Below are 26472 nucleotides of genomic sequence, written 5' to 3'. Positions count from 1 at the left end.
GATCAAGTGATCTTTCTCCTGCCATCCATCTCCACCCTCTGACAAACAGAGGCTAAGGACACCCTTCCTTACCCATCCTGGCTAATAGCCATTAATGGACTTAACCACCATGGATTTATCTAGTTCTCTTTTAAACTCTGTTATAGTCCTAGCTTTCACAACCTCCTCAGGCAAGGAGTTCCACAAGTTGACTGGGAGATGTGTGAAGAACTTCCTTTTATTTGTTTTAAACCTGCTACCTATTAATTTCATTTGGTGGCCCCTAGTTCTTATATTATGGGAACAAGTAAATAACTTTTCCTGATTTACGTTCTCCACATCAATCATGATTTTATATACCTCTGTCATATCTCCCCCCTTAGTCTCCTCTTTTCCAGGCTGAAAAGTCCTAGCCTCTTTAATCTCTCCTTATATGGGACCCGTTCCAAACCCTTAATCATTTTAGTTGCCCTTCTCTGAATCTATTCCAGTGCCAGTATATCTTTTTTGAGACGAGGAGACCACATCTGTACGCAGTATTCAAGATGTGGGCATACCATGGATTTATACAAAGGCAATAAGATACTCTCCATCTTATTTTCTATCTCCTTTTTAATGATTCCTAACATCCTGTTTGCTTTTCTGACTACTGCTGCACACTGCATGGACGTCTTCAGAGAACTATCCACGATGACTCCAAGATCTTTTTCCTGATTCGTTGTAGCTAAACTAGCCCCCATCATATTGTCTGTATAGTTGGGGTTATTTTTTCCAATGTGCATTATTTTACATTTATCCACATTAAATTTCATTTGCCATTGTGTTGCCCAATCACTTAGTTTTGTGAGATTTTTTTGAAGTTCTTCACAGTCAGCTTTGGCCTTAACTATCTTGAGCAGTTTAGTATCATCTGCAAACTTTGCCACCTCACTTTTTACCCCTTTCTCCAGATCATTTATGAATAAGTTGAATAGGATATTATTTCAGCGACTAGGATGGCGATAGACTTCTTTTAATAATAATAATAAATAACTACTTATATAGCATTTTTCATTCATAGATTTCAGAATGCGTTGTAAAGTAGATGAGTAGCATTATCCCTGTTTACAGATGGGGAAATTGAAGCACAGAGAGGGGAAGTGAATTGCCCAAGGTCACCCAGCAGGTCAGAGCTAAAAACAGATCCGCAGTCTCCTGGGTTCCAGTCCAGTGCTCTGTCTGCTAGGCTAGAATGCTTCCTATGTTGGGCCACATCTGTCAGGGTTGATGTAGGAATATTTAATCCTGACCCAGCCCAGTGGGGCTGGATTGGAGGACCTCTTGAAATTCCTTCCAGCCTGAATTTCTATGATTTCTAAGACCTTGGCTTTGACCATGGAGGTATGATGCAAAGATGTCTGGAGTACACAAGACTTCCCTTAGCAAAATGATGATACTTGTGTATTTCTGTGCACAAAAGCCTGGATAATTGGTCCCTGCATCACCTGTGAATGAGTTTTACTGGTCTGAGTGGCCTAACTGGGGAAAAGCTTTGGCTCAGGACTTTTCCGTTAGTCATAGACACAGATGTAAAAGAATTATTACTGAAACTTCCAGCTCTATTTTCACTCTGATTTATGCTCTAGCTCTGCCAGAAGTTATGGGCTTGGTGCAGGAATGACTAGGTGCAATTCTCTGGCCTATGCAATGCAGGAGGTCAGAACAGATGAACAATGGTCTCTCTGGCTTAAAAACTATTATTTAAATGGTAGTTTCAAAGAAACTTGCTGATGAAAGTGGATCTGCTTCATGTCCAGCTGTCTGGGCTCCATTTGAGAACAGAAACATCCTGCTGATAGTAAAACAGTCCCATGGACATAGAGATTCTTTGATGTGTTGCCGATGGGTCTTTGCTGGATGTTTCATATAAGGAAGTTTCTCGAGAAACTTCCTGGATTGCTGACTTAGAAACCGATAACAGTGGATAAAAAGCACCTAAGGGCTGATCTACAAATATATTTAAGTGCCTAACTCCCATTGAAAGTCAGTGGGAGTTAGGCACTTTTGAAAATCCCACAAGGCCTCTATCTGCATCTTTAGGTGTCTAAATGCCTTTGCCATTCTGGCCCTAGGTGACTTTCAATGGGATTTAGGTTCCTAAAGTACTGAGATGTTTCTGAAAATTGTACTCCATGTAAAGGACGGAGGCCGCAATTTTCAAACCTGACAAGTAGAGCTGGTCGTTTTTTTGTCATCTAAACCTTTTCCTTGGGGGTGGGGGAGGAGGGAGGAGAATTTTTTTTGACCAAATGAAATTGTTCATGGGTAAAATGTTTGGTTTTTAGTAAATAAAAAAAATGGGATGGTGAGAATGGTGGATTTCTTTTTTCTTTGTTGAAGAACTGAACATTTTTTGTTGGAAATGTAGAAAAAAATCCATTAAAAAAATGTCCCATGGACATTAATTCACATTTGTCATCCAGCGCTAGTGCCTAGTGATTTTGGGTGCCCACCGTGAGACACCCCTAGGCAGCGAGACTCCGACTTAGGCTAGCGAGCAGCAAGTGTCTCTTTGCAGCCCATGATATTAAAACACATATGATTTAATTATGAACCAATCGAAGTTATTAACCGATCAGGATGCTTTTTCTATGTTATTAACCAATTGTAGTTGATAAAATAATAATACGTGGTCAGTCATTTAGCTGTGAGAAATTTATATATACGTAATAAATGAAACAATGAATTCACATGACTGTGGCTCTTTGGGGTAATGTTGATGTCTAATTTGGCTCCTGAGGTCAGAGTATCACTGCTCTAAGGGTTCTAATGGACAGAGGACTCTCCCTCAGCCATTTCCACCGGCTGTGCCTCCTCTCACACTCAGTTGCCTATAATTTATTATCCTCTGTGTCCTCCCCAACTGATTTTCATTATCTATGTTTTTTTCCTCTCCTCCTTTCCGATCTTTCCATTTATATCCCTAGTTTTCCCTTTCTTCCTTCCATTTGTCCTCTTCTGCTCCCCTCTTCTCTCCATATCTGTCCCTAGCTGGACCTCTCTTTCCTCCATTTTGTCCTCTCCCTGGTCGCCCCTCCACTCATATCTGTCCCTCGTTGGCCCTCTCTTCTCCTCCATTTTGTCCTCTCCCACTCCATATCTGTCCTTCGTTGGCCCTCTCTTCTCCTCCATTGTGTCCTCTCCCACTCCATATCTGTCCCTCATTGGCTTTCTCTCCTCCATTTTGACCTCCTTCCTCCTTCTCTTGGGATGGGGCCTGGCGTGAGGTTCTGTTCACCCTCCGCTTTCCAACCCTGAATATTTCCGAGTGTACTGGACTGAATTCACGCGAAGGCGAGATCCAAAGCCCATTGAAGTAGATGGGTGTATTTCCAATGATGTTGATGAGTTTAGGATTAGGCCCAAACCACAGATGAGTTGCCATCTGTGATGTGTCAGCTGATGGTTCCAGCTGTGAGGTTGTTCTTAATCCTCTTCGTTCTATCTTGGCTATTTTAATCCTGATTTCTCTTTGCCACACAGCTCTCTGTGAATAACAAGCCTCCTAACTCTGAGGGACAGCAGGGACAGGGAGAGAAAAAGGACAATGCGACCGCCCCATCGGCACCCCCGACATATGAGGAAGCAACTTCAGGGGAAGGGATGAAAACAGAGGTGTTCTCCCCTCCACCGTCTGTGCCCCTCCACCCCAGCTGGGCTTATGTGGACCCCAGTGAGTACTCACTTGCCCTGCATTGCTATAAAATTCACTCAGCCAGTTTATTGTCCCAGTTTTACTAATGAATGAAGCTGAGGTATAGAGACTTGGCCAAGATCACAGAGCAAGTCAGTGGCAGAGCCAGAAATAGAATCCGGGAGGACTGACGGTAGACTCCCCTCCTTCTCAGAGCAGGAGGTAGAATCTAAGAGTCTTCACTGCCAATCCTCTGCTCTAACCACTAGATCCTACTCCAGCGGTGGCCAACCTTTTGGCTGCAGAGCCACATGCGGCTCTTCAGAAGTTAATGTGCGGCTCCTTGTATAGGCACCGACTCTGGGGCTGGAGCTACAGGCACCAACTTTCGGGGGGGTGCTCACTGCTCAACCCTTGGCTCTGCCCCCACTCCACCCCTTCCTGCCCCCTCTCCTGAGCCTGTAGCGCCCTTGCTACTCCCTCCACCCCTCCCAGAGCCTCCTGCATGCCACAAAACAGCTGATTGGGAGGTGCAGGGAGGGACGGGGAGGCGCTGATCAATGAGGCCGCTGGTGGGTGGGACGTGCTGGGAGTGGGGTGTGGGGAGTTGATGGGAGGCTGTGGCTCTTTGGCAATGTACATTGGTAAATTCTGGCTTCTTCTCAGGCTCAGCTTAGCCACTCCTGCCCTACTTCCTCTCAGAGGGGGATAAACTCAGAAGTCCTGACTATACGGCCCCCGGTAGGGCTGATTTCTTAGTAAGCAAATAGCTAGTCATGTTATAGTGAATCTCAGGTCGTGTCTTTCTTTGGTGGATGCATCTGACTCAAGGCTTGGTTGGATTGAATTTCCACAGGGGTGTGTGTGTGTGTGTGTGTGTGTGTGTTTCTTATTTCTGTTACATCCTGTAACTGCATCCTTAGGGCTCTGGTGACGCTAAAGATGCATCCATGGAGACCTCCTGCTGCAGGGAAGCATGGGACTAGTAAATCACTGAGCTGTTTATCTGGAGCTCCCTGAAGACACTTGCATCTTGACTGACTCTGAATCTTTCTTCCTTGTCCCCTTCTGCCTCGGTGTACCTGCCCGTAACAGAGAGGCGATAAAAAACACATAATTGCAAGTTACAAGGTTATATATACACTGGGAGATTGCTTTGACCTATCAACTTCAAACCCATGCAATTTATGAGCCTGGCAGAATTCCCGTGCTGCAGCTGTGTGCCCAGTTGTATGTGCCATCGTATGGATTCCCCTCACCCACCTAGGATTTCCCTAGCAGCTCCCTTGATGGCCACCACCTTCCTCTTTCTCTGATCTCTCTGACCCCTGCCTGGCTGCAAGCTGGGGGATCCTGTATCCAGGCTGCGTGTGTGTGACATTGCATTGTGTTGCATTGACAGGCACTGTGTAATGTACAAAGTACCCAGAGGCAAACAGAAATGCATTGATGAGCAAAAAGACGCGGCTTGGTTTATTTTAGCGTGGGAGGCCAAATAGTACCTGCCCTGCTCTTGAATAGGCAAGAGTGCTGAGTTCACCTTATTAGCAGAGTGGCCAGATCCTGAGGCTCGCACACAGATTAAATTCTCATTGACTTTGAGCGTTTGCCTAGGAAAGCAGTGAGTTAATGGTCAAAACAGGGGAAGAAGTGGCAGCATCCTGCAAGTAAGGAGTGAACAGCACAGGCTCCGGCTTGTAATTTTCCCTGGGGATGCTCAACACCCCCTCAGCCCCAGGTCACGCCCCCACTCCACCCCTTCCCCGAAACCCCCACCCCTGCCCTGCCTCTTCCCACCCCAGCTCCATGTTGGCCCCACCCCTACTCCACCCTTCCCCCAAAACTCCACCCCGTCCCTCCCACTTCTTCCTGCCCCCTTCTCTGAGCACGCCCCATCCGTGCTCCTCTCCTTCCCTCCCAGCACCTCCTGCACATGGTGAAACAGCTGATCGCGGTGGGTGGGAGGCGCTCGGAGGGAGGGGGAGGAGTTGATAGGCAGGGCCACTGGTGGATGGTAGTTGCTGGGGGGTGGGGTGGTTGGAGTTGGTTGCCAGTGCCTGCTGGAGCACCCACGGGGTCGGCGCCTATGGTGAGCCGGCTTAAAGGGAAAGACGGCCTAGTGCAGGGGTAGTCAATTATTTTTTGTCAAGGTCCAAATTTCTTGGTCAGGGTATAGTCAAGGTCCAGGCTCCAGAGAAAATAATAATAATAAAATAACAATATTGATAACAAGTAATTAAAAATATTCCTGGGTCTGTTCAAAAGGGTCTGGTGGTCCAGATTTGGCCCGCAGTCTGCCTACCCCTGGCCTAGCGTTTAGGGTGTTAGCCAAGGATTTGGGTCAAATCTCTGCTCTACAACAGCCTTCCTGGGTGACCTCGAGCAAGCCACCTAGCCTGTCCGTACCTGTTTCCCATCTGTAAATTGGAGGTAATAGATCACCCTCTGGAGTGGTTCTGGGAAGATAAATGCATTATAGATGGCAAGGGGGGAATTTGATAGCAGCCTTCAACTACCTGAAGGAGGGTTCTGAAGAGGATGGAGCTCAGCTGTTGTCAGTGGTGGCAGATGACAGAACAAGGCCCAATGGTCTCAGGTTGCAGTGGGGGAGGTCTACGTTGGATATTAGGAAACACTATTTCACTAGGAGGGTGGTGAAGCACTGGAATGGGTTCCCTAGGGAGGTGGTGGAATCTCCATCCTTAGAGGTTTTTAAGGCCCAGCTTGACAAAGCCTTGGCTGGAATGATTTAGTTGGTGTTGGTCCTGCGTTGAGCAGGAGGTTGGACTAGATGACCTCCTGAGGTCTCTTCCAACCCTGATATTCTATGATTCTATGAGGCCTTCAACGCGTAGGGTAAGAGGAGCTGTATGAGAACCATTGGGAGGTGAGCTTGCATGCCTGGATATAGGGCAGTTGACAGTGATGCAAAGAAGGAAGAGAGGAGACGGTCTTTGGGGAGATATGGAGCTGCAGTGCTTGGCACTCTTGTGTGACGGCTGTGGCCAACCCAGCAGAGACAGAACAGGGCTAACCAGATGAATCTATATAGCCTGAGCTGGCAGCTGTAACAGACTCATGTTCTGTCTGGCATGAAGGGGTGGGAGGCGCTAGAGATAAGCAGACTAAACAATTGCTTAGGGACCTGGGACCCCATCTGCTTTTTTCTGTCTTGTGTGTGGGGCCTCCCCCATGAGAATATTCCTTCTTAGGGCCCCCAGTGAGCTAGCACTGCCTCTGGAAGGGGGCGGGGGACACACATTGACAAGGGGCTTTAAACCTTTGGAACTCTAAAATAATAGACCATTCATAACATGTGCACAAAACAGGAGAATTACAAGGATAACCACACTTCAGGCTGCAGAGCATACAACAATGGCTGTTCTGCAGGGCTCTCAGTGAACCGTATGGTATTGCACGAGAGGATCCGTGCAAGGTGGTATTTTTCACCTTCCCACAATGCTGTGGGCATTAAACCCATCGGTGAGAGCTGGGATGCAGGACTAGATGGGTCAGTGGTTAACTGGGTTTGGTAAATCCAATCCCTGACCTTGCCGTGTGTGACACTGAAGGTACATTGCTTAGCATAGACTGGTGCTGGTGCTGGATTATGGAGGGCTGTGTTGAATTTAACTGCACCCTGGATCTGAGGCTGAGAACAGAGACGTTACTGGACTTCCAGCAGCAAGGACTGCAGGCTGAGGCACTTGGGACACAGGGATTCAGGATCTTGGGTTCTGTTTCTGGCTATGCCAAAAATTCCCCATGTGACCTTCAGCAAGATATTTAGGCACCTACGTCCCTCTCTGTACTTCAATGTCCTCGTTTGTAACCTCCAGCTGTTGACACCTGCCTGCATCACAAGGGGACGGTGGAGCTAAATTCAGAATTGCTTGTAAAGATCATGGAAAGCCTTGGGTGGGACTTGGTAATCTCTTGGTAAACACTTCCTTCTCAATGCCAGCGGCTTGCTCCATTTCCCTGGGAGGGGCTAGAGAGGAGCAGCGTGGTCTTAAATCTCTTGGTAAACACTTCCTTCTCAGCACCAGCCCCTTTCTGTGTCACAAGCCACAATATTATTGTCATCTGTCCACATCACGGTTATTATCAACAGTGCCATCGGCTTCCAGTCAACTCACTTATCGTATTTAAATCTCAATGGATTATATGAGATCTATCAACCTCTGGCATTCATGGTACCCCTCTATCATCATTATCACTGTACATGCCTGCCTGCCTATGTATCTATCTAATTATGGTATTTCGCACTCTGTCTACCTGATCTGATGTACAGTATAGGATGGATGAATGATTTCAGCACAAAGCTGGGAGCCAGAGACTACTGAATTCTAAACTTGACTCGTATGCCTGTTCTGTGCCTCAGTTTCCCCATTTCAGTTATCCCTGATCCTCTCTCACTAGATGGTATTGCCTAGTGGCTAGAACACTGGACTGAGACTCAGGATGCCTAGGGTCTATTCCTGGCTCTGCCACTGGCCATCTCGGTGACCTCAAACAAGTCACTTCCCCTCCCTCAGTTTCCTCATCTGTAAAATGGGTATAATGATACTGACCTCCTTTGCAAAGTGCTTTGAGATCTAGTGATGATAAGGGCTAAGGATTATTATTCTGCAGCAGCATCACTGGTTGCTACGGTTACATCACCTCCTGCCCCTTACTGTCAACTCAGTCATCCAGATAGTCCCGTGTACCTGACGTTTGCTGCAGGCCTGGCTTATGTGTGCTAAACCTCAGCGATGGTCCACGTTGCAGGTTTTGGCTTCCCTGTTTGTGTTTCATTATAGGCAAAGAAGGCCTCTTAATGAAGAGCTCTCAGCTCAGGTGGTTTGGGAACAGATCTAGTAGGCAATAAGGGGCCTCGGTTCTCTCTGATCTAGGATCAGTGCTGAGACACTCTGTGTCTGTGAGCAAGTCAGTCAGCAGCCCTGTGTGTAACTCACATCAGGGACAGGGCAGAGGACCTCCTTGAAAAAGCAGCCTGTGCGCCTGGGATGAAGTTATCTCAGGGGAAATAAGTTATCGCAAGAAACGAGGCAGGCATCTGTTAATCTCAGCGCCAGGGGATTGCAGAGCTAGCTTAGCAGAGGGCTGTGGGTGAGGGGACAGATGCATCCACGTGGGGATATTTAATATTCAGTGAAAGGTGATGCCTCCGGCCATGGCTGGAAAGTAAGGGTGTAATCTGAGCCCTCAGGCTGGCTATTAAAGATCCCATGACACAGTTAGCAAGAATACGGGTGTTCACCCTGTGTCTTGGCCACACTTCTAGTTTGGATAATTTACTTCTGTAAATTCTCCCCAGAAACAGGATTCTGCTCAGCCTCTTGTTTGCTGTTCAACAGCTGCTGTGCCCCGCCCCCTGAAACTTTTGAAACTTTCTTTTGATTTCATTTTGATTTTTGATTTTTGATTATTTTTTTATTTTTTATTTTTATTTTGATCATTTCTTTTGATTTCATTAAAAAAAACAGTTCAAAAGCATGAAAAATGTTTTGAATGGGTCGATACAAAACAGTTTGTTTGACTCCCGCCTCCCGTTTTTTCTTTTTCTTTTTTGCCTTGCCAAAAACTTTCAAAAAAGGTTTGTTTTCTGTCTGACCTGACACAATTCCTTGCCCCCGCCGACTTTTCAAAAGTGCCAGTGAACTGAAAAATCCATTCTTTCCCCGCTCTGCAGTCTACTCCCAAGACACAGGAACCAGCCTGATGGTCAGGTTATGGAGCAATCTTCAAGTGGACCATTGATCTCCTCCTGGTACGGCAGAACTTGCCTGGGCTCAGTGGTCATTGTAGCCGGTGTTCCGAGGTTAACAGCTCTTCAGTTGAGTTTGTTTAACGAGAACTGGGACATACTTTTTCTTTTCTTTTTTTGAGTTATGGCTGTGTTAATCAACTGCCTTTTATTTTATTTTATTTTTTTACAGTAGGTTGTGACCTTTTATGTTGTCACATACGGCAACTCCCAAACCGCTCGTTTAACAGTCTTAAAACTTTCCATGCTCTCAGTGTTCAAAGGTGAGGAAAGGGAAGGTTTCCAGAAAGGTGCTCCCTTTATAACAGTTACAGACTGCTGAGAACACAGGGCCTGGTTCTCAGCTGATCAAAGGCCATTTTTTGCCTCTCTGGCTGTGTAAAGTGGTTTCACAGTGAGTTTAAACTGGCCCCTGAGAATTCGCTTTTGTGGAGGACTTTGCCAACTTAGGGGGTGGGTAGGGAACCTGGCCAGAGGACACTCTGCTGTGACAGTTATCTCTTTTTCAGAGCCCATAGGGAGCCACCATGAGAAGTTAGGGTAGCCCAAAGGCTGTTCTAATATATACTGAGACTGGGCCCTGCACAGTCTCAAATACAAAGTGCCTAATGCCCTCTTGCCATGCCCAAGTTCAGGTAAAGATAATTGGGTGGGCAGTGTTCGCCAGGGCCCCCATCCTCAGAGTCCCAGTGAACTGTCTCCCAGCAGCCAGTTTGTCCCACGTTCTGTTGAAATGACTCTCTCCTTCTGCTGAACGACAGATGCCAGGCAGGCCAGTCATGTCCCACAGCTCCTGGTGCCAGCACATTGGCACCTGATTTCTCTTCCTCAGGGTGCGTTACAATGGAGAGGGGAGTCAAGCTCAGGAAGGCGACCGGTGGCTTTGCATTAAGCCCTGCCTGCCCACACTCTAGCATCTGCAGTTGTTGCAGGGGGTATGCGATTGTTCCGATCCTGTCATGCCAGGGCAGGGCTTCTGGTTGCAGCTCCCAGGAGATCTGTGCCTTGAGTTCTCCTCGACAGAGCGGCACTTATCATTCTTGGAGTGTGGACAGCAAAACGCTTGTGCCTCCCAGCTAGGAGCTCCTGGTGAAAGGTCTTTTCTTCTCTTGACCTTTCCTTTGGTCTTGAATTGTGTCTCAGGCCAGGCATGGCACTGAGGCAGGATCTGAGCTCAGGCAGGATCAGGATGCAGCGGATAACTCAGAGTGTTATGACTGCAACTGTGGTTGGCTGGGTAGGAAGATCGAGGGCTGAGGAAAACAGGATCTAAGCTGGGATGCCTAGTGGAAGTATCTCCCTGGGCTGGTGGTGCAGAGTGTGTGGCAAATCTTGAGGTTGGGGGGTCATCTAGGCCTGCTATAAACTTGAATCCACCCCTGGTTTCAGACAACCCCCGTGGCTCCTGGGGAAGCGGCAGGGCACAGTTGGGGTGACGGGCAAAGCTGGGAGGTGACATCTGATGAGCCTTTCTCTTTTCAGGTGCCAGCCCAAACTACGGCAGTGGAGGGTACCCCGGGGACACGGAGCTACTCACGACCTTCAACTGGGATGACAAAAACGTGCGCAGAGTGTTCGTCAGAAAGGTACCACCTGGGACAGCCTCCCAAGCTTACATAGGGATCCTGGCTGAAGCTAATGGGCCCCAGGAGGAGTGTGTGCGTGGGGAGGAGAATGAAGTAAGACGCAGCTCCATGATCCCAGCTAGTGCAATGATGCACTAGCCCAGGGCAGGTCTTTGATGGCTCAGGCTGGTGAGACCCAGTGAGCGCCGCGCTGCAGGGCCTTAATGCTCACGTCAATCGGGGCACATTCAGATCTGCATCTGAGCTACCTGGCTCAGGCCAACTGTGGAAGATGAATCCAAAATGACGCAGAAAGAGTTAATTAACTGTGTTGTATCGGATTCTGGTGATACCGCAGGGCCGTCTCCATCACGCGTTTGGAACACATGTTCTTAAGGAGGATTAGGGCAGCAAAATGGTTCCTGGGCCAGATCTCCAGGTGGTGTAAATCAGCATAGCTCCGTTGAAGTTAGTGGACCTGACCCCCGGACTGGCTCTAGTGAAGTCAACAGGGCCAGATTCCCAGCTGGTGTAAATTGGTGTCGCTCCACTGAAAGCAATGGGCCAGATTGCCAGTCGGTGTAAATAACACAGCTCGATTGATGTCAGTGGAGCCACTTACTTCACTGAGGATCTCTCCAAGGGTTTCCATCAGTGGAGGATCCAGCCTCCTTCTACTGGGAGGGAAGCATGGGGGCGGAGTTTGCCCCCAGTCAGGCATGACTGTGATCTGCACTGACAGGATGCTGTGGTTTCTCGTTCCAGGTCTATGCCATTCTTATGCTCCAGCTGTCTGTCACAGTCAGCATTGTGGCTCTCTTCACCTTCTGGTAGGTCTCTGAGTTAGCAACAACCCTCAGCTCTGATGTCTTACTTGTGCACATAGGTATCTTTTCCTTGGGTATCGGTCACTCAGGTCCTTGAGTATCTTTCACTTGGTCATTATCAGTTACTCGGGTACCTGGATAACTTTCCCTTGAGTGCTGTCTGTCACTCAGGTACCTGGGTAGCTTTTTCTCGGATGTTATCCGTCACTCAGGTACCTGGAAATTTTTTCCGTGGGTATTAACTGGCATTGATACCTGTGTATCATTCCATTGAGAGTTATCTGTCACTCTGATAGCTGGATATCTTTCCCATGGGCATTATCAAGTCAGCCCCAGATATGTGGGTATCTTTCCTTTGGGGAGTAGCTGATCTATACTCAAGTAAGCAGTGGCTCCGATAACTTAGTGTTTTGGGTGCACATAGGTCAAATTACATTTAGGATTAATAATAGATCACCATCACTTGAAGAAGTTCAGCGACTTGTCTAAGAAGCTGGCAGCCCTTTCCCTCCAGCAGGCTTGGCTGCATAATTGATATCAGTGGGGTGTCTATAGCTGGCTCCTTTTGAAAAAAGTAGTTCATAGTTAATATGCATATTTGGGGAGATCCCTGGATTCCAAGTCAGGTCTCCTGCGTTCTAATATTGACTTCAGAAGGGAGCGTGCAGCTGCCTGGGAATCAGTCTCCCTGGCTTCTAACTCTAGCTTTGCCACTGACTGTGGGCTCTTGGGCAAATCTCCTCCCCTCTTTATGTCTCAATTTCCTCATCAATAAAATGGAGATCATGACACCGGCCTGTTTGTGATGCTTCTGTAACTAATTTGTATAGGAAAGTGCTTTGATGACAGGTTATTATCATGAATATCACTGCAGATATCATAGAATCATAGAATATTAGGGTTGGAAGAGACCTCAGGAGGTCATCTAGTCCAACCTCCTGCTCAAAGCAGGCCCATTGAGCGAGGCAGCGTACACACACATAGTAAAAGACAGTCCTTGCTCCACATAGCCGACAATCTAAATGGAGACTGCACCAAGAAAGGATTATTAGACCCTGTGTACAGATTAAGTGACTCACACAAGGTCCCAATTCTGAGAACAATTCTGAGAGCTATCCTGGGATATAGACATACCCAATAGGCAGCATAGATGCTTCTAAACTAGTCATGTTGCTAGTGCTTATGTTCACACGTGCATGTATAACCCATTGGTGAGTACAGGTCCCGGTCTGCACTGAACCACAGAGGGTAGGAGCTATTGAAGCTTGGTGCTATAGCAGCTCTTGATTTTAGCTCTGGAGTTCAGGGTTGAGTCTCTGGTGTGTCTGCCAAGATGGTGGCCACCACCCGCCCACCACTCTATACCCACTACGCACTTCCTTGGGATACATTTAGCCAACAGTCTGTGAAGTGATTGCTGTTCCGTGTCCTGTGAATGACCCTCCCTCTCCCTTTTCTTTCTCTGTCTCCTGCAGTGAGCCAGTCAAAGGTTACGTCCAGTCAAACCCAGCCTGGTACTGGGCTTCCTAGTAAGTATCTAATGCCTTTTCCCATTCTTAAATGGTGGAGCAGATTGTGTATGGTTGAATTTATTTGGAGGCACTTTTAGAGCACGCTGCCGCATCGGAACGCCTGCCCCACGTGCAGGAGAGGAAATTCACCTTTGAGACGAGAAACAAACATGAGCCTGTGGAAAACAAGAAGTGCACAACGGAAACATCAATGTAACCTTAGCTAGAGTGTTTGCTACTGTGCTGAGATGAATGCGAACAAAACACTTAACACTATCAAATGTACTGCAGGGCACTTTAAACAAAATATTGTTAAACAAGCAGCCAGTTTCTAAATATCACCTTGTATTGTTGAATTCAGTAGAAGTCAGAGTTGAGAGGATTTTCCAAGCTGCAGGGTGAAATGTTCAAAAGCGCCCAAGTGGCTTAGAAGCCTGACTACCATTGACTTGAGGTCCTAAGTCACTTAAGCACCATAGAAAAGTTTATTCATAATTTATCACTTTTTAAATTGATGAGAAAGACCAGGTGGCAAAATTCCACTGTGCCTGCACAAACAGGAGGTCAGACAGATGATCACAATGATTCCTTCTGGCCTTAGAATCTATGAATCTGTGAAACCACTCCAACTTAAATGCTCATAGCTTGAAAATTACTGAACCAATTTTCTTTATTATTTTCAATAATAATAATATAACAATAACAACAATAATATTTTTATTGTGGTAGCCCCTAAGAACCCACTCATGGACTAGGACCCCATTGTGCTAGGCACTGTAAAAATGCAGAACAAAACAATGGACCCTGCCCCAAAGAATTTACAATCAAATTATAAGGCAAGACACAACAGCTGATTACAGACACACAAAGGAGCACAAGAAAACAATGAAACAATATTGGTCAGCATGCTGAGCAGAGGCCTCAGCAATCCAGCTGCTTAACTGTTTCTTCAAACTTGGCCAGCTTGCTTAGATCTCAGTGAGATCTACAAAATCAGTCAAGTTTGATATATCTGCTTTTATCCAGTATCGTGTTATCTTTGTGAAAAACTGGCATGTAGAATGGGTGCATTATGTTCATGCACTCAAAAGCAGCTGCACGGATGTGATTCGAACTATATAAAAGAAAATTCACCTCTGAGCTGAGACCAAGCATGGAAAAAATCCAAGGGGAATTAGCTTGACAAAGTTATGAGTAATGGTAAAAGAGGGTTAGAATGGAAGCTGAACTCAACCTTGACCACTAAGGATACATCTGCATTGCAGCTGGGGTGTGTGACTTGCAGCTTGTGTAGACATACCCACAACTAGCTTTAATCTAGCTAGTTTAGGCACCAATAACGTTATGTTCACATCATACACACAAAGAAATTAGATCAAAACATAAATACTCTTTTTGGAAGGTTGCAAAATAACATTGCTTTATTTCTTAGAATTCAGAATGATAACACATAAGAACCCAAAACAGAGAGGGAGAAAACAGGCTGCTCTCTGAAGCAGAGAGGCACAACTCACTCCATCTTACTATAATCTGTCTGCAAACTCACTGCTGGTGCTCCCAGATGCTTCACTACAAAGCTTCCTAGCCTGCATGCAAGTCCAAGAGAAGTCACATCCCCCTACTCTTAAATTTATAGCTTGCGATTCCAACCCAGTGCTCATTACATCACAAGTAGCAGCAAAGGCGTGGTGATGTGGGCTTCAGTTTGGGCAGCACAAGGCCCCCCTGGGTACAGGGCCAGCGCAACCCAGTAGGTGACCTAGGTGGTTGCCTAGGGCACTAGCATTTTGAGTCCTTTGGCAGAAACTGCGGTGGCTGGATCTTTGGCCACCCCGGTTGTCATCGGCATTTAGGCGGAGGGAGCTGGGGCAGAGGGGCACAGGGAGGGACACCTGCAGCAAGTAAGGGGGAGGGGCGGCACGCAGGAGAACTCTCCGCCTCAGCTCACCTCTGCTACGCCTCCTCCGCTGAGCACGCTGCCCTGCTCTGCTTCTCTCCCTCCCAGGCTTGCGGTGCCAAACGGCTGATTGGCGCTGCAAGCCTGGGAGGTGGGAAAAGTGGAGCAGCCACAGTGTGCTCTGGGAGGAGGTGGAGCAGAGATGAGCTGGGGCGGGGAGCTGCTGTATGGCTCCCGGGGCCAGGGGGAGCTGCCGTGGCGGGGGGGGGCACCACAGGGCGGAGGAGGGGGAGCTGCTGCGGTGGGGGCATCTGAGGGTGGGAGGGGCAGGCGGAGAGCTGCCACTGGGCTCGGGGTGCAGGGACGCAAGGTGGAAGTTTCGCCTAGGGCACGAAACGTCCTTGCACCCGCCCTGCTTGGGTATGTACTCACTTGTGCGGCCCACATGTCCTCACTGCTATTTTTAGTGAGCCAGTTAGTTCAAGCTAGCGTGGGTATGTCTACATGCGCTGCAAAATCACATCCCTGGCCGCTTACATGTGCTTTGCCTGTTGCAATATTTGGGCCAGACCCTCAGCTGATGTAAATGGAAGTCAAGCTGCACAGATTTATACCAGCTGAGGTCTGTCTGTCTGTCAGCCATTAAAGAATGCAAAAAGAATAAAGGAGGAGTTGAAAAGTATTTATGAGTCCGGATTGGAATGCACCGGATTCGAGCTCAGATCCCACCCATTGGGCATGCTGACCAGTCATCAGGCCTGAACAATCATTGAGAATGTATCTTTTTTAGCTGAGCTCCGAGGTGTTAAAAATATTTGCCCGTGCAGCATTTCCTGTGTCCTCTGCAAAGTTAGTGTCTGCGCTCTGCCAGTTGATTAAGCAGGTGGAGCAAATGGCCATTAACAGGCCACGCTGAACCTGTTTCTTGTTAGTTCACACCCAAAACTCAGAGGTGAGACACTAGCTTAGAGAAAGTTGGAGAAAGACCCAAAATAGCAGCCGGAGGAGGAAGCTGGTGAGGATGCAGTGTTCATGCCCTTAAAGGATAACGCATTCTCCTCAGCATTGGGAGCAAGGTTTGGTAGATCTGAGAAAGCCCCTTTTGAGAAGTGTGGATTCAGATCCTGTTCCAGATCTGAGCTTCTAATTAGGACCCATACTTGTTATTCAGGCAGATCCCCGAGATATCTCTCCAGCTGCCTTTCCATCTCCTGGCCTCCTCGTTTGACCATATTCTTCCCTCGCAGTGCAGGGAACGTATCTGATGCCAGTCAGTGTTTTTTTGCAGCCCCTACTTTGGGGAAGGGATCCTGGATCTGGGATTTCTCTCTTTCCTTCCCATCTACCCACTCTATTTATCTATTCTTTCTTTTCTTCCTTCCTTCCATCCACCCACACACCATGTCTCTCCGCTATCCATTCTATTTATCCTATTGTTTTATTTATTCCCTCTGGGCCTGATTCCCATATACACTAAGACCCCATTACACCACTCTGGCACTGGAAAGGGACCTTACAGTGGTGTGACTGTAATGTCCACCCACTTAAAGTTCCCTTTATACTGCCAGAGAGGCAGAATGAGGCCTTAGAGTAATGAGAATCAGGCCCCCTCTCTCTCTCTCCGCCTGTGGGAAGCCTCCTTCCACTCTTCCATGATTATTCCAGTCCCCAGCACTTTCTGTGGCTTCCTCCTGCAGGAGCAGAGCACAGATCTATCAACGACACGTTTACCAGGGACTGTGAGGTTTGCCACATGAGCAGCCAGTTCTCTGATTACCATCAATGCCTTTGGAACCTGCCTTTTCACCTACCGCCGGGCTGCCTCAGGCACTAGGGGGTTATCGGTTTATCGTTACAGGATAACTGTTGACCCTGTGGAAAAACACAGGGCCGTGTGATGTTCTGGGGAGGGATGGAGGATCCCTTCATTGCTGGGAGCGGGTCAACTCTCTGGAGCTGCTCATGTGTGGAGATGGTCAACTCTCTGGAGATGGTCGACTCTCTGGCAATTTGGCTGCTTGGTTTGTGGACCCGTTTAATAGGTTTTGGGCTGTGTGGGGTATTCTCCCCTCGGATTCCTTTTCCTGTTGAGTTTATTATTATTACTTATGTATGTATGATTGTAAAGGAAGGATAGTCTGGTGGTTGGGGCACTAACCTGGGTTCAAAAGACCTGGCGCTGAGTTCTTGCCCTGCTACACACTTCTCGTGTGACCTTGAGTACGTCGCATAGGCCTAGATCCTCAAAGGTATTTAAGTGCCTAACTCTAGGTGCCCAAATATACCTTTGAGGATCTGGGTCTTCCTCCCTCTGAGTCCCAGTTCCCCTTCTGTAAAATGGGGGTTTCTAGCACTGTCCTGCCTCAGAGGAGTGTTGCACTTGGATATTAGGACAATGGGTGCCATACAAATACCGTAGGGTACAGCTACACTCCAAAAAAAACCCCTGCCGGTGCTGAGTCTCGGAGCCCGAGGCCACTGACTAAGGCTCGCTCTCCGGGACTAAAATAGCAATATAGACATTCGGGCTCAGGCTGGAGCCTGGCCTCTGAGACCCACCCCTCTTGCTGGGTTTCAGAGCCAAGGCTCCAGCCCAAGCAGGAATGGTCCTACTGCTATTTTTAGCCCTGTAGCATGGGTCGAGTCAGCTGACCTGGGCTCTGAGATGTGCTGCCGTGGCGCTCTTTCTGCAGTGCAGATGCACCCAATCTGTCTCCAATCTGGATCTAGATGGTAAAGCCATTTCCCAGGGTGTTCTAAGAGATTTTGGCTGTGTAGCACCCTGGTGCGTCAGCAGCAAAACGCAACAGGAACAGTCAAGCCTGAGAATTGCTCCCTCTCCCACATCAACTGCATTCAGCGCCAGGTTCTTCCTCCGTCATCCATCCTTTGTCTCGTTCTTCTTTCTCACAGTGCTGTGTTCTTTGTGACATACTTGATCCTGGCTTGCTGCTCCGGACCCAGGTACAATACTTCCTTCTGCTTTAAGCAACCCACTGAACTGATGTACTAGTGCTTTCCTATCACCGCTCAAATCCCGTATGTTCTTGACTCATGGCCTGCAGCACACGGTATCCATACCGAAGTTGGATCTCCGAGCAGATGCAGCCCAGATGCTGCATTGTCTGTAGCAAATGGGTTGCAGTCATGTCTCAGTGCTGTGCTATAGCAGAGAAAATGCAGTTACGTCTCCTTGCTCGAGATTCATGGGGCCACGTGCTCCTAGGCAGCAGACATGATGCAGTTGTGTGTTGGTACACGGGGCAGTTGCGTGTTGGTGCACGTCGCGGTTGTGTGCTGACGCATGGAGCAGTTGCAAGTAGCTGCATCAGAGCTGCAACTTGGTAGGAAAAGTCTAAGTTGTATTGTAACTGTAATAGCAGAGGTGCTGCTGTTCTATCTCGGTGATGCCCAGCCGTAGATGCTGTTTATTATTATGTGGTGCAAATGCTGCCGTCTTGTCCCAGAGCTGGAGATTCCTGATTGCTTCGCTATAATATAGCGGATGCATTTGTGTCGCAACCTAGAAGTCCCCTGGGCACAGCGCTATAGTTACCCAGCAGAATTAACATCGTGTTGCCTCACCGGCCTGTGGTGCACAGATAATTAATTATGTAATTCACATTATGCAACACATTATGCAATGACTTTAAATCACTCTGCTCTTTGGATAGTGTTGCTGACTGACTCTTTTCACATCACTTGCAGGAGGTATTTTCCATGGAACCTGATCCTCTTAAGTGTCTTTGTAAGTAACGTACCTGCACGGTGACCGACCTAGCCTTTGGAGTGTCATCAATTTCATAGAGAATAAGAAATCCAGAAGGGACCATTGTGATCATCTCGTTAACACAGGGCATACAGATTGGTCCAGTAATTGCTACCTTAAACGCAGTCCCTGCTGGTGGAACTAGAGCTAGATAAATTGAGATGAAGTGGGACTCTGTAAACAAAAAGAAATTTAGGAGGAGGCGGGGCAGAGGGGTATCCGGGTCCCATACAGCAATGTGGAACTAGGGAAGCATCATTCATAGCCCTACGCATTGGGATGTACCCTATTAAACCCCTCTTGTGGGCTTTACCCTTTGAAGGTTAGCATCCATCATCCAGAAACAGTCTCCATTGGGGCACCTGTTAAAGGGTTTCGCTGCCCTGTCGATAACGCTGGGTGCCACAACTGGAGGAATTGAAAGACGTCTACAGTAAATGGGTGCCTGTCTCTGGACGGAGCCAAGCATCTGTCCGTAGTAAGCGAACGCAGCTCGCGGCGCTGCAGTAACTGAGGGGTGGATGTGGAGCAGAATTGGGCTGGATTCAGGAACACCAGTTTCATCTTGGTTCCCAGCCTGTGAGCAGACTGCCGGATTGCAGCACTGCCCCATCGCAGCCGCCAACTCCTGCCTATGGGTCAGAATAGCTTCTGCTGCCCGTCTGTGACTCCTAAGTGGTCCATGTAGTTAGGGTTGCCAACATGGTAATATTTAAAACTGGACACTCCAACAGGAGTGCCGGAACCTCCCTTGCCACACCTCCTCCTCTTTCTGCCCCACCTCTTCCCCCCAAAGCCCTGCCCTTTCCTCACCTCTTCCGTTGAGACCCCGTCCCTGCCCTGCCTCTTCCCCTGAGGCCCCACCCCGTCCACTCCTCTTCCCCTCTCTCCCAGTCACTTGCTGCTTTTCCCTTCCAACCCACCCCTTCCCGGGTCAGGAGGGTAGCCTACAGAGTCGGGGTTGGGAGTTGCAGCCACCCAATGAAGGCAGAAGGTGACCCTGGCTGAATAGGGACTGGAGCCAGTGATGACCCGGCACCTCTCCCGCTCACAGTAACTGGACTTTGGGTGTCCATTCAATAGATCTGACCAGACACTGTCAGGTCCCCTTTTCAACCGGACTTTCCAGTTGAAAACCAGGCACCCGGCCGCCAGACATGTAGCCTCACCACTGGGATAGGCCTGGAGGAACCTACACCCTTAGTGGCCAAGGGAACTGGAAAGCCTTCTGCCTTCACCCCCCTGCCTCCATGAAGGACAATTATGGGACAGCTCTGAGTAATTATTCGTGGAGTAACTAAGCGCATACCCCAGTACTAATGCTTTCTCTCCCCCCACCTCTAGACTCTCTCCATGTCCTATCTCACTGGAATGCTCTCCAGGTAGGTCAATCAGTTGGACATCAGATTTCTTTTCCTTAGTTCGGCCCCATGTCCCAGCATTTTCCTGCAGCTCCCTTCCTTGGCTTCCCAGGTTAGAATGATCTGAGCGACACCGGCCCTTTGCTCCTTTCTGAGCTGCTAAAATATCCAGGCAAAACCTGACCCTTCCTTTGACACCAGCTGCAACCTCCAGTGGAGGCCGGCGTGAACTCCGGGTGTTTTGCCAACAGCTGGCTGTGGGGAAGCTCAGATCAACTCCAGCCCCAGAGAGAGCCCGCCCACCACCACGCGTCATTGTAGGGGAATGGGCTTTTGGGGAGTCCACTGCCACTCCTGTCGCGGCATTTCCAAGCAGGAGGTGCTGTAGGGAGCGGGGCAGGAAAGCTGCCTGTGGGGTGGCTCCGGGCTCTGCCATTCCCATCCTCTCCCAGCTGCTGTGTAGGGAGCAGAAGCAGTGTCTGGGGGGCAGTACCACCTCTCTTAGTGCAAAGCACTGGAGGAATATTAACAGATCCAGGCTCCTGCCGGCCAAAGAGGGATAGAGGGAAACAAATTGCAGGCTCTAGCCTGGCCTTACCAGCAGTTTTCTTCCATCTATAGCAGAAGGAGGATCCACACATCAGTCATTTCTTAGGCTTTTCCATACCTATCTAGCCAGGAACCCCCACTGTCTAGCCATATGAGAAGTGAAGTGTAATCTCAACCCTATGCTTATTCATCTGACCCTAGCATCAATGCTGTATCTGCCTACCCCTGCTAAGCCCCTGGAGCTCCTAATTGTCTCTCTCCTTCCATCCATTTGTGGGATCTAATTAGAAATGTGGTTTCTGTGTTCCTTTTGCAGCTATTACAACACGACGTCGGTTCTCTTGTGCCTGGGGATCACAGCCTTGGTGTGTCTTTCCGTCACCATCTTCAGCTTCCAGACCAAGGTTGGTGTTGATTTAGTTGGTGTTGGTAGATTTAGTTGGGGGTTGGTCCTGCTATGAGCAGGCGGTTGGACTAGATACCTCCTGAGGTCTCTTCCAACCCTGATCTTCTATGATTCTATGATTCTGAGGTGAGACTATCCCAGCATGTTGGGCAGGGGGGCAGGGGATACATCTCAGGGTGGGGAAGGAGCTCTTGATAGGGAAAGAGGAGCTGACACTCATGCAGCAAATGGTTTGGCCCGGAAGTATGGATCTGGGAGAGCAGCTAAAGGCTGAGGCGGGATGGGGGGTGGTGGGGGAAAGGAGGGAATGTCTGAGAGGGATGGGAGTTGCAGTATGGGTGCCATATTGGTCCTGGCGAGTCTTGGATTTTGGGTGCAGAGGGATGACAATGCTGAGGTGGATAAGGATTGGATATAGGTGGTGAATAAGCTGTATAATAATGATAGGATTTGGAGTTATAAGGTCCAGAGTGTGATGGGTGCTAGGCTACAAGACTTGGGGTGTAGGTGGAGTATGTTGAGTCCTGGACAATAAGGTTAAGAGTACAGGATTTGGGGTAGGATGAGTGCTGGGGCAGAGGGTTTGGGGTATAGGTGTGGTATGAAGGGTGCTGGGTATAGGTGGGGTCTGGTGGGTGCTGGATATGGGGTTTGGGATACAGGTAGGGTCTGATGGGTGTGGGGTATAGGTGGGGTCTGATAGGTGCCAAGTATGTGGTTTGAGATCGAGGCAGGGCCAGATGGGTGCTGGGTAGCGGGTTTGGGGTCTAGGCAGGGTCTGCTGGGTGCTGGGTAGGGGGGTTGAGGAATAGGTGTGATATGAAGGGTGCTGGGTAAAGGTGGGGTTTGCTGGGTGCTGGGCATGGGGTTTGGGATATAGATGGGGTCTGATGGATGTATGGTCTAGGTGGGGTCTGCTGGGTGCTGGCTGGAGGTTTGGGGTATAGGCAAGATCTGATTGGTGCTGGGTATGGGGGTTGGAGTCTAGGTGGGGTCTGATGGGTGCTGGGTATGGGATTTGGGGTATAGATAGGGTATGATGGGTGCCAGGTTTGGGGTCTAGACGGGGTATGCTGGGTGTGGGGTTTGGGATATAAGTGGGGTCTGATGGGTGCTGGGTGTGGGGTTTGGGATATAAGTGGAGTCTGATGGGTGCTGGGTATGGGGTATAGGCATGGTCGAAGGGTGCTGGGTATGGGATTTGGGATATAGGTGGGCTTGTGATTGACAGGGTGATTTGTGTGATGCTGGGTGAGTGGCTGGGCAGGGGGCATGAAGGAGCCAACACCTCATCACTGAGTCCCGTGCACCTTGCCCACTGCCAGCCGGGCTAACCAATAAAGCCAACGGCCCCTTTTTGCCTCCACAGTTTGACTTCACCTCCTGCCAGGGTGTTCTCTTCGTCATGCTCATGGTGCTGCTCTTCAGTGGGATCATCCTGGCCATTCTCCTCCCCTTCCAATATGTAAGTGACCTCTTCTCTCTGTGGATCCTAATTCGCTCCCATGGCGCCTCCTCTGCAGGGAGGATTTTCTTGCTGCACAGGGTCAGATGGGGATGGCCCGTGGTGCAAACCGCGATGCAGCCTGATTCCTAGTTGACAGGGACAACCCCTCTTATTTGGGCATGGGGGTTAAAGGTGGGTAAGGGCCTCCCTCCCACTTTGGCTGCTTCCTTGTCCTTCCAAACACTGGGCTAAGCTGCTCCCTTGGATAATGTGGATGCATATCTCCCACTGGAATCAACAGGTTCTGATCTCAGTTAGGGCTGTGTCAGCCCAATGGTGTCACACTGGATTGACACCAACGTAACCCAGATCAGAGTGACTCCGGGGGTACGTTTGTGAACTGAGCAGCATTGCCTCTGGATGGAGCAAATAGTTCCCTCTAGCTGCCCGAAAGTGGGTGTGTCCCTCTAGCTACCCATCAGTGTGTACCTAGGTGCCGAGTCCGTGTGCGCTCCGGGGTTGGAGCACCCACAGAAAAAAATAGTGGGTGGTCAGCACCCACTGGCAGCCCCATGGGTCAGTGCCTCCTCCTCCTGCCCTGTTCCTCCTGCCCACCCCCGCTGAACGGCTCCTCCCCCTCCCTTCCGGCGTCTTCCTCCCGCCATGATCAGCTGTTCTGTGACATGCAGGAGGCACTGGGGGAGAGGGAGGCACGCGGGCAGGAAGAGGAGGGGGAGTGGGCCAAATGAGGTGGGGAGAGGAGAGGGCTCGCAGGAAGGGGTAGAGTGGGAGCGAGGTCTGGGGTGGAGCGCTCCCAGGATCTTAATAAGTCGGCACCTATGAGTGTGGAAGTCACCTATGAGAAGTGTGGGGCATCTGGGCACAGCGAGGCTAGACAAACAAAGTGACGGCTCAGGGTGATAAATGGAGACTCTCGGTGAGCCAGAACTCACAGCAATTTGCCCCTTTATCAGCATTTTCCAGCCGCTGTAGAGTTTCCACTGAGGATAAATTGCTGAACGAGAGCTCCTGCAAAGGAGAGGGTGGGCGGAAGCGGATGCAAAGGCTTGGAGATTGGGGGAGCCGTCACAATCAATCGTGTTAATAATCGTGCAGCCAGGAAGTGCAAACCGCTGAGCCGCCAAACCTTCCATGGGTCAGAAACAGCAGAGGCAAGTCGCCCGGGGTGTCCTATCAGGGAGCAGCCAAGAGTGAAACAGTTCAGCTTCCCACTCCGAGAAGGGCCGGGGGAAGAATTGCTCAGAGCCACTATCCATTGGTGTGGCCGATTGGTTCAAACCGACTGGGTGTAAGATTGGAAGCTCTGTGGGGCAGGGCCTATTTTATTGTTCTGCAGTTGTCCGTGCCTGTGGGGTCCTGGTCCGTGACTTCAATGCGTGTAACAACAATGAAAATAATTAATAACTCCCTGATGGCCAGTCCTGCAACACCCATTTCTCCTCCCCGCAGGATCTGAGTAACTCCTCCTGAACTTCATGGAGTGACTCTGGATTTATACCAGTGTCGCTGAGTAGCAGTGACTTGAACTGCTTTGGGGGCAGAGATAAGCTCAGGAAATTGCCTGTAGCTTGTTGACTACAAGCCGTGAATTGAAGGAGGTGATAGACAAGCCAGGTGCTCTGGGCAAATGTGGCTAATTGTATCTACCCCCATCCAGGGGGCAGCAGCGTGCCCGAGTGGTGTGCATACTAGACTGAGCCTCAGGAGACCTGGGTTCTACTCCTGCTACTGGTCTGCTGGGTGATCTTGGGCAAGCCACTACCCTCTCTGTGCCTCAGTTTCCCCATCTGTAAAATAGCACTTTGAGATCTATGGTTGAGAAGAGCTAGATTATTATTACACATCTAGTTTTCTAATCTAGTCCCATACACATCTATTTAGTTATTTTTCCTTCCTTTGCACTGAACCAGATTATGTTTTAGGGATTTTGGGGAGTGGCTGCCTGGAATATCTGGAGCTTCAGGTCTCCCCTCAAACCCCTAAAATCTTCTGAACTGAATAAATCTCTGTTCCCTTATGTGTGGATGTCAGATGTCAAAGATGGACATGGGGGACTAACTAGAAATGGCCCCGGTGCAACATTTCAGACCGTCCGATGTTGAGAGGTGGCGAGGTCTACAGCGAAAACTAACCCCGTTGAAGAGCATCAAGGCAGGGATTTTCAAAGTAGCCTAAAAGAGTTAGGTGCCCAATGGGATTTAGGTGCCTAACTCCCTTAGGGTGTGCCTACACTGCCGTTGGAGGTGTGATTGCAGCATCTATAGACATACCTGAGCTGGCTTTAATCTAGCTAGTGCACGAACCAATTGCAGTGAAGCTGTGGTAGCACAGACAGCAGGGTGGGTGAGCTGATTACAGACACATGGTTCCAAACTGCCAGGAACCCCATGCAGCTGTGGCTGCACTGGTCCCTGAGCTAACTGGATTCAAGTTAGTTTGGGCCCATCTGCATATGTTGCAATCACTCTTGCGATTGCGGTACGGACATTTTTGAAAATCCCAGCTCATGTGTTTAGTGTTCCTTTTGGATTAATGCCAGACAACCCTCCACATTCGGCCCAAACCTCTGCCCTTTGTGCCTTGCCCGGGAGTGGCACTGATCCTAGATTGACACTGGCGTAACGGATAATGAGATCTGGTCCAACTGAATTAAAGGATCTGTTCCTTCTTGGGAGATTGCGTTGGCTGAAGATGATGACCTTTGCCCTGGTGGCACTGAAGGGAAAGGTACCAGGGGATCCTGCCTCCCATTCTCCTGCTCTAATGACTGCACCACATTCTCCTCCCCGAGCTGGGAAGTGAAACCAGGAGCCCTGGCTCAAAAATCAAGTGCTGTAACCAGTCCAGCACGCGCTGCCCTTAAAGCTTGGACTAGAACCCAGGAGCGCGTTCCCCGTTAGCTGTTTTAACCACTGCACCGTGCTGCCCTCTCAAAATTGGGTATAGAACCCATCTTTCCTTGCTCCCACTTACATGCTTTAACCACCTTCCCTTCTCAAAGCTGGGAATGAAAGCCAGGAGTCCTGATGGCCAGTAAGCTGGTCTAACCACTGCACCAGGAGTCCAGAGGCCCAATCAATGGCCCTGACCCTTGCCCTGTATTCCCCTCCCAAAGCAGGGAATAGAACTCAGGAATCCTGATGTTTAGGCCCCTGTTCTAATCACTAAAGTGCTGGCTACTGATCAACGTGTTTGAATAAAACCAGCAATATCCGAGGGGCCACATCCATGTGGCCAGCTCTTGGGGGATTATTGTCATACTCACCTACCTCACCACCCTCCTGCCATCACCCCTTTGCCACATTTTCTGTCTCTTTCTGCTCTGGCGGACGCATCTGGCGCTTAACGCTGTTCAGTTCCAACAAAGGTGTTTGTTGTTCCCGACTGATATCTTGCTGTGGGTGGCTAATGACAGTGATTGATAGCAAAGGGAAAGGGGGGGGGGTGCTGTTATTCCAGCCTTTGGCGTCTTGTTTTCCATCCAGGAGCTTTTATTTTGCAATTCTTCATCCCTGAGCACTCAACGGACACTGGGAAATGTTGACAAAGGAGGAGTTGCCCAGAGTCTGGCAGCCTCCATTAATCACTTTGGGGCCGCAGTTGTTTACTTGTATCCAACTGGGCCCTATTGGCTGTTCCAGGGCTCCCCAAGCAGTTGGGCACATTCCTCTAGGCTGGAGATGGCTGCATTCAT

The 26472-nt window shown here is 49.2% G+C and overlaps 1 protein-coding gene across 1 annotated transcript in view; it reads left to right on the top strand.

The window, feature by feature from the left end:
• The window catches only part of FAIM2 (Fas apoptotic inhibitory molecule 2), a 37224-nt gene that overhangs the window by 3121 nt on the left and 7631 nt on the right, over positions 1-26472 (top strand). Inside the window, exons 2-10 of the mRNA XM_050925350.1 lie at positions 3502-3691; positions 10908-11011; positions 11756-11820; positions 13293-13346; positions 18139-18189; positions 18934-18973; positions 20339-20376; positions 21221-21308; positions 22680-22775. Coding sequence (XP_050781307.1) covers positions 3502-3691; positions 10908-11011; positions 11756-11820; positions 13293-13346; positions 18139-18189; positions 18934-18973; positions 20339-20376; positions 21221-21308; positions 22680-22775 — 726 coding nt within the window. The remainder of the gene's footprint in view (positions 1-3501; positions 3692-10907; positions 11012-11755; positions 11821-13292; positions 13347-18138; positions 18190-18933; positions 18974-20338; positions 20377-21220; positions 21309-22679; positions 22776-26472) is intronic.

The sequence above is a fragment of the Gopherus flavomarginatus genome, chromosome 16 (genome assembly GCF_025201925.1).
Source record: "Gopherus flavomarginatus isolate rGopFla2 chromosome 16, rGopFla2.mat.asm, whole genome shotgun sequence".
Classification (NCBI taxonomy): domain Eukaryota; kingdom Metazoa; phylum Chordata; order Testudines; family Testudinidae; genus Gopherus; species Gopherus flavomarginatus.
This window is presented reverse-complemented; position numbering and strand designations above follow the sequence as displayed.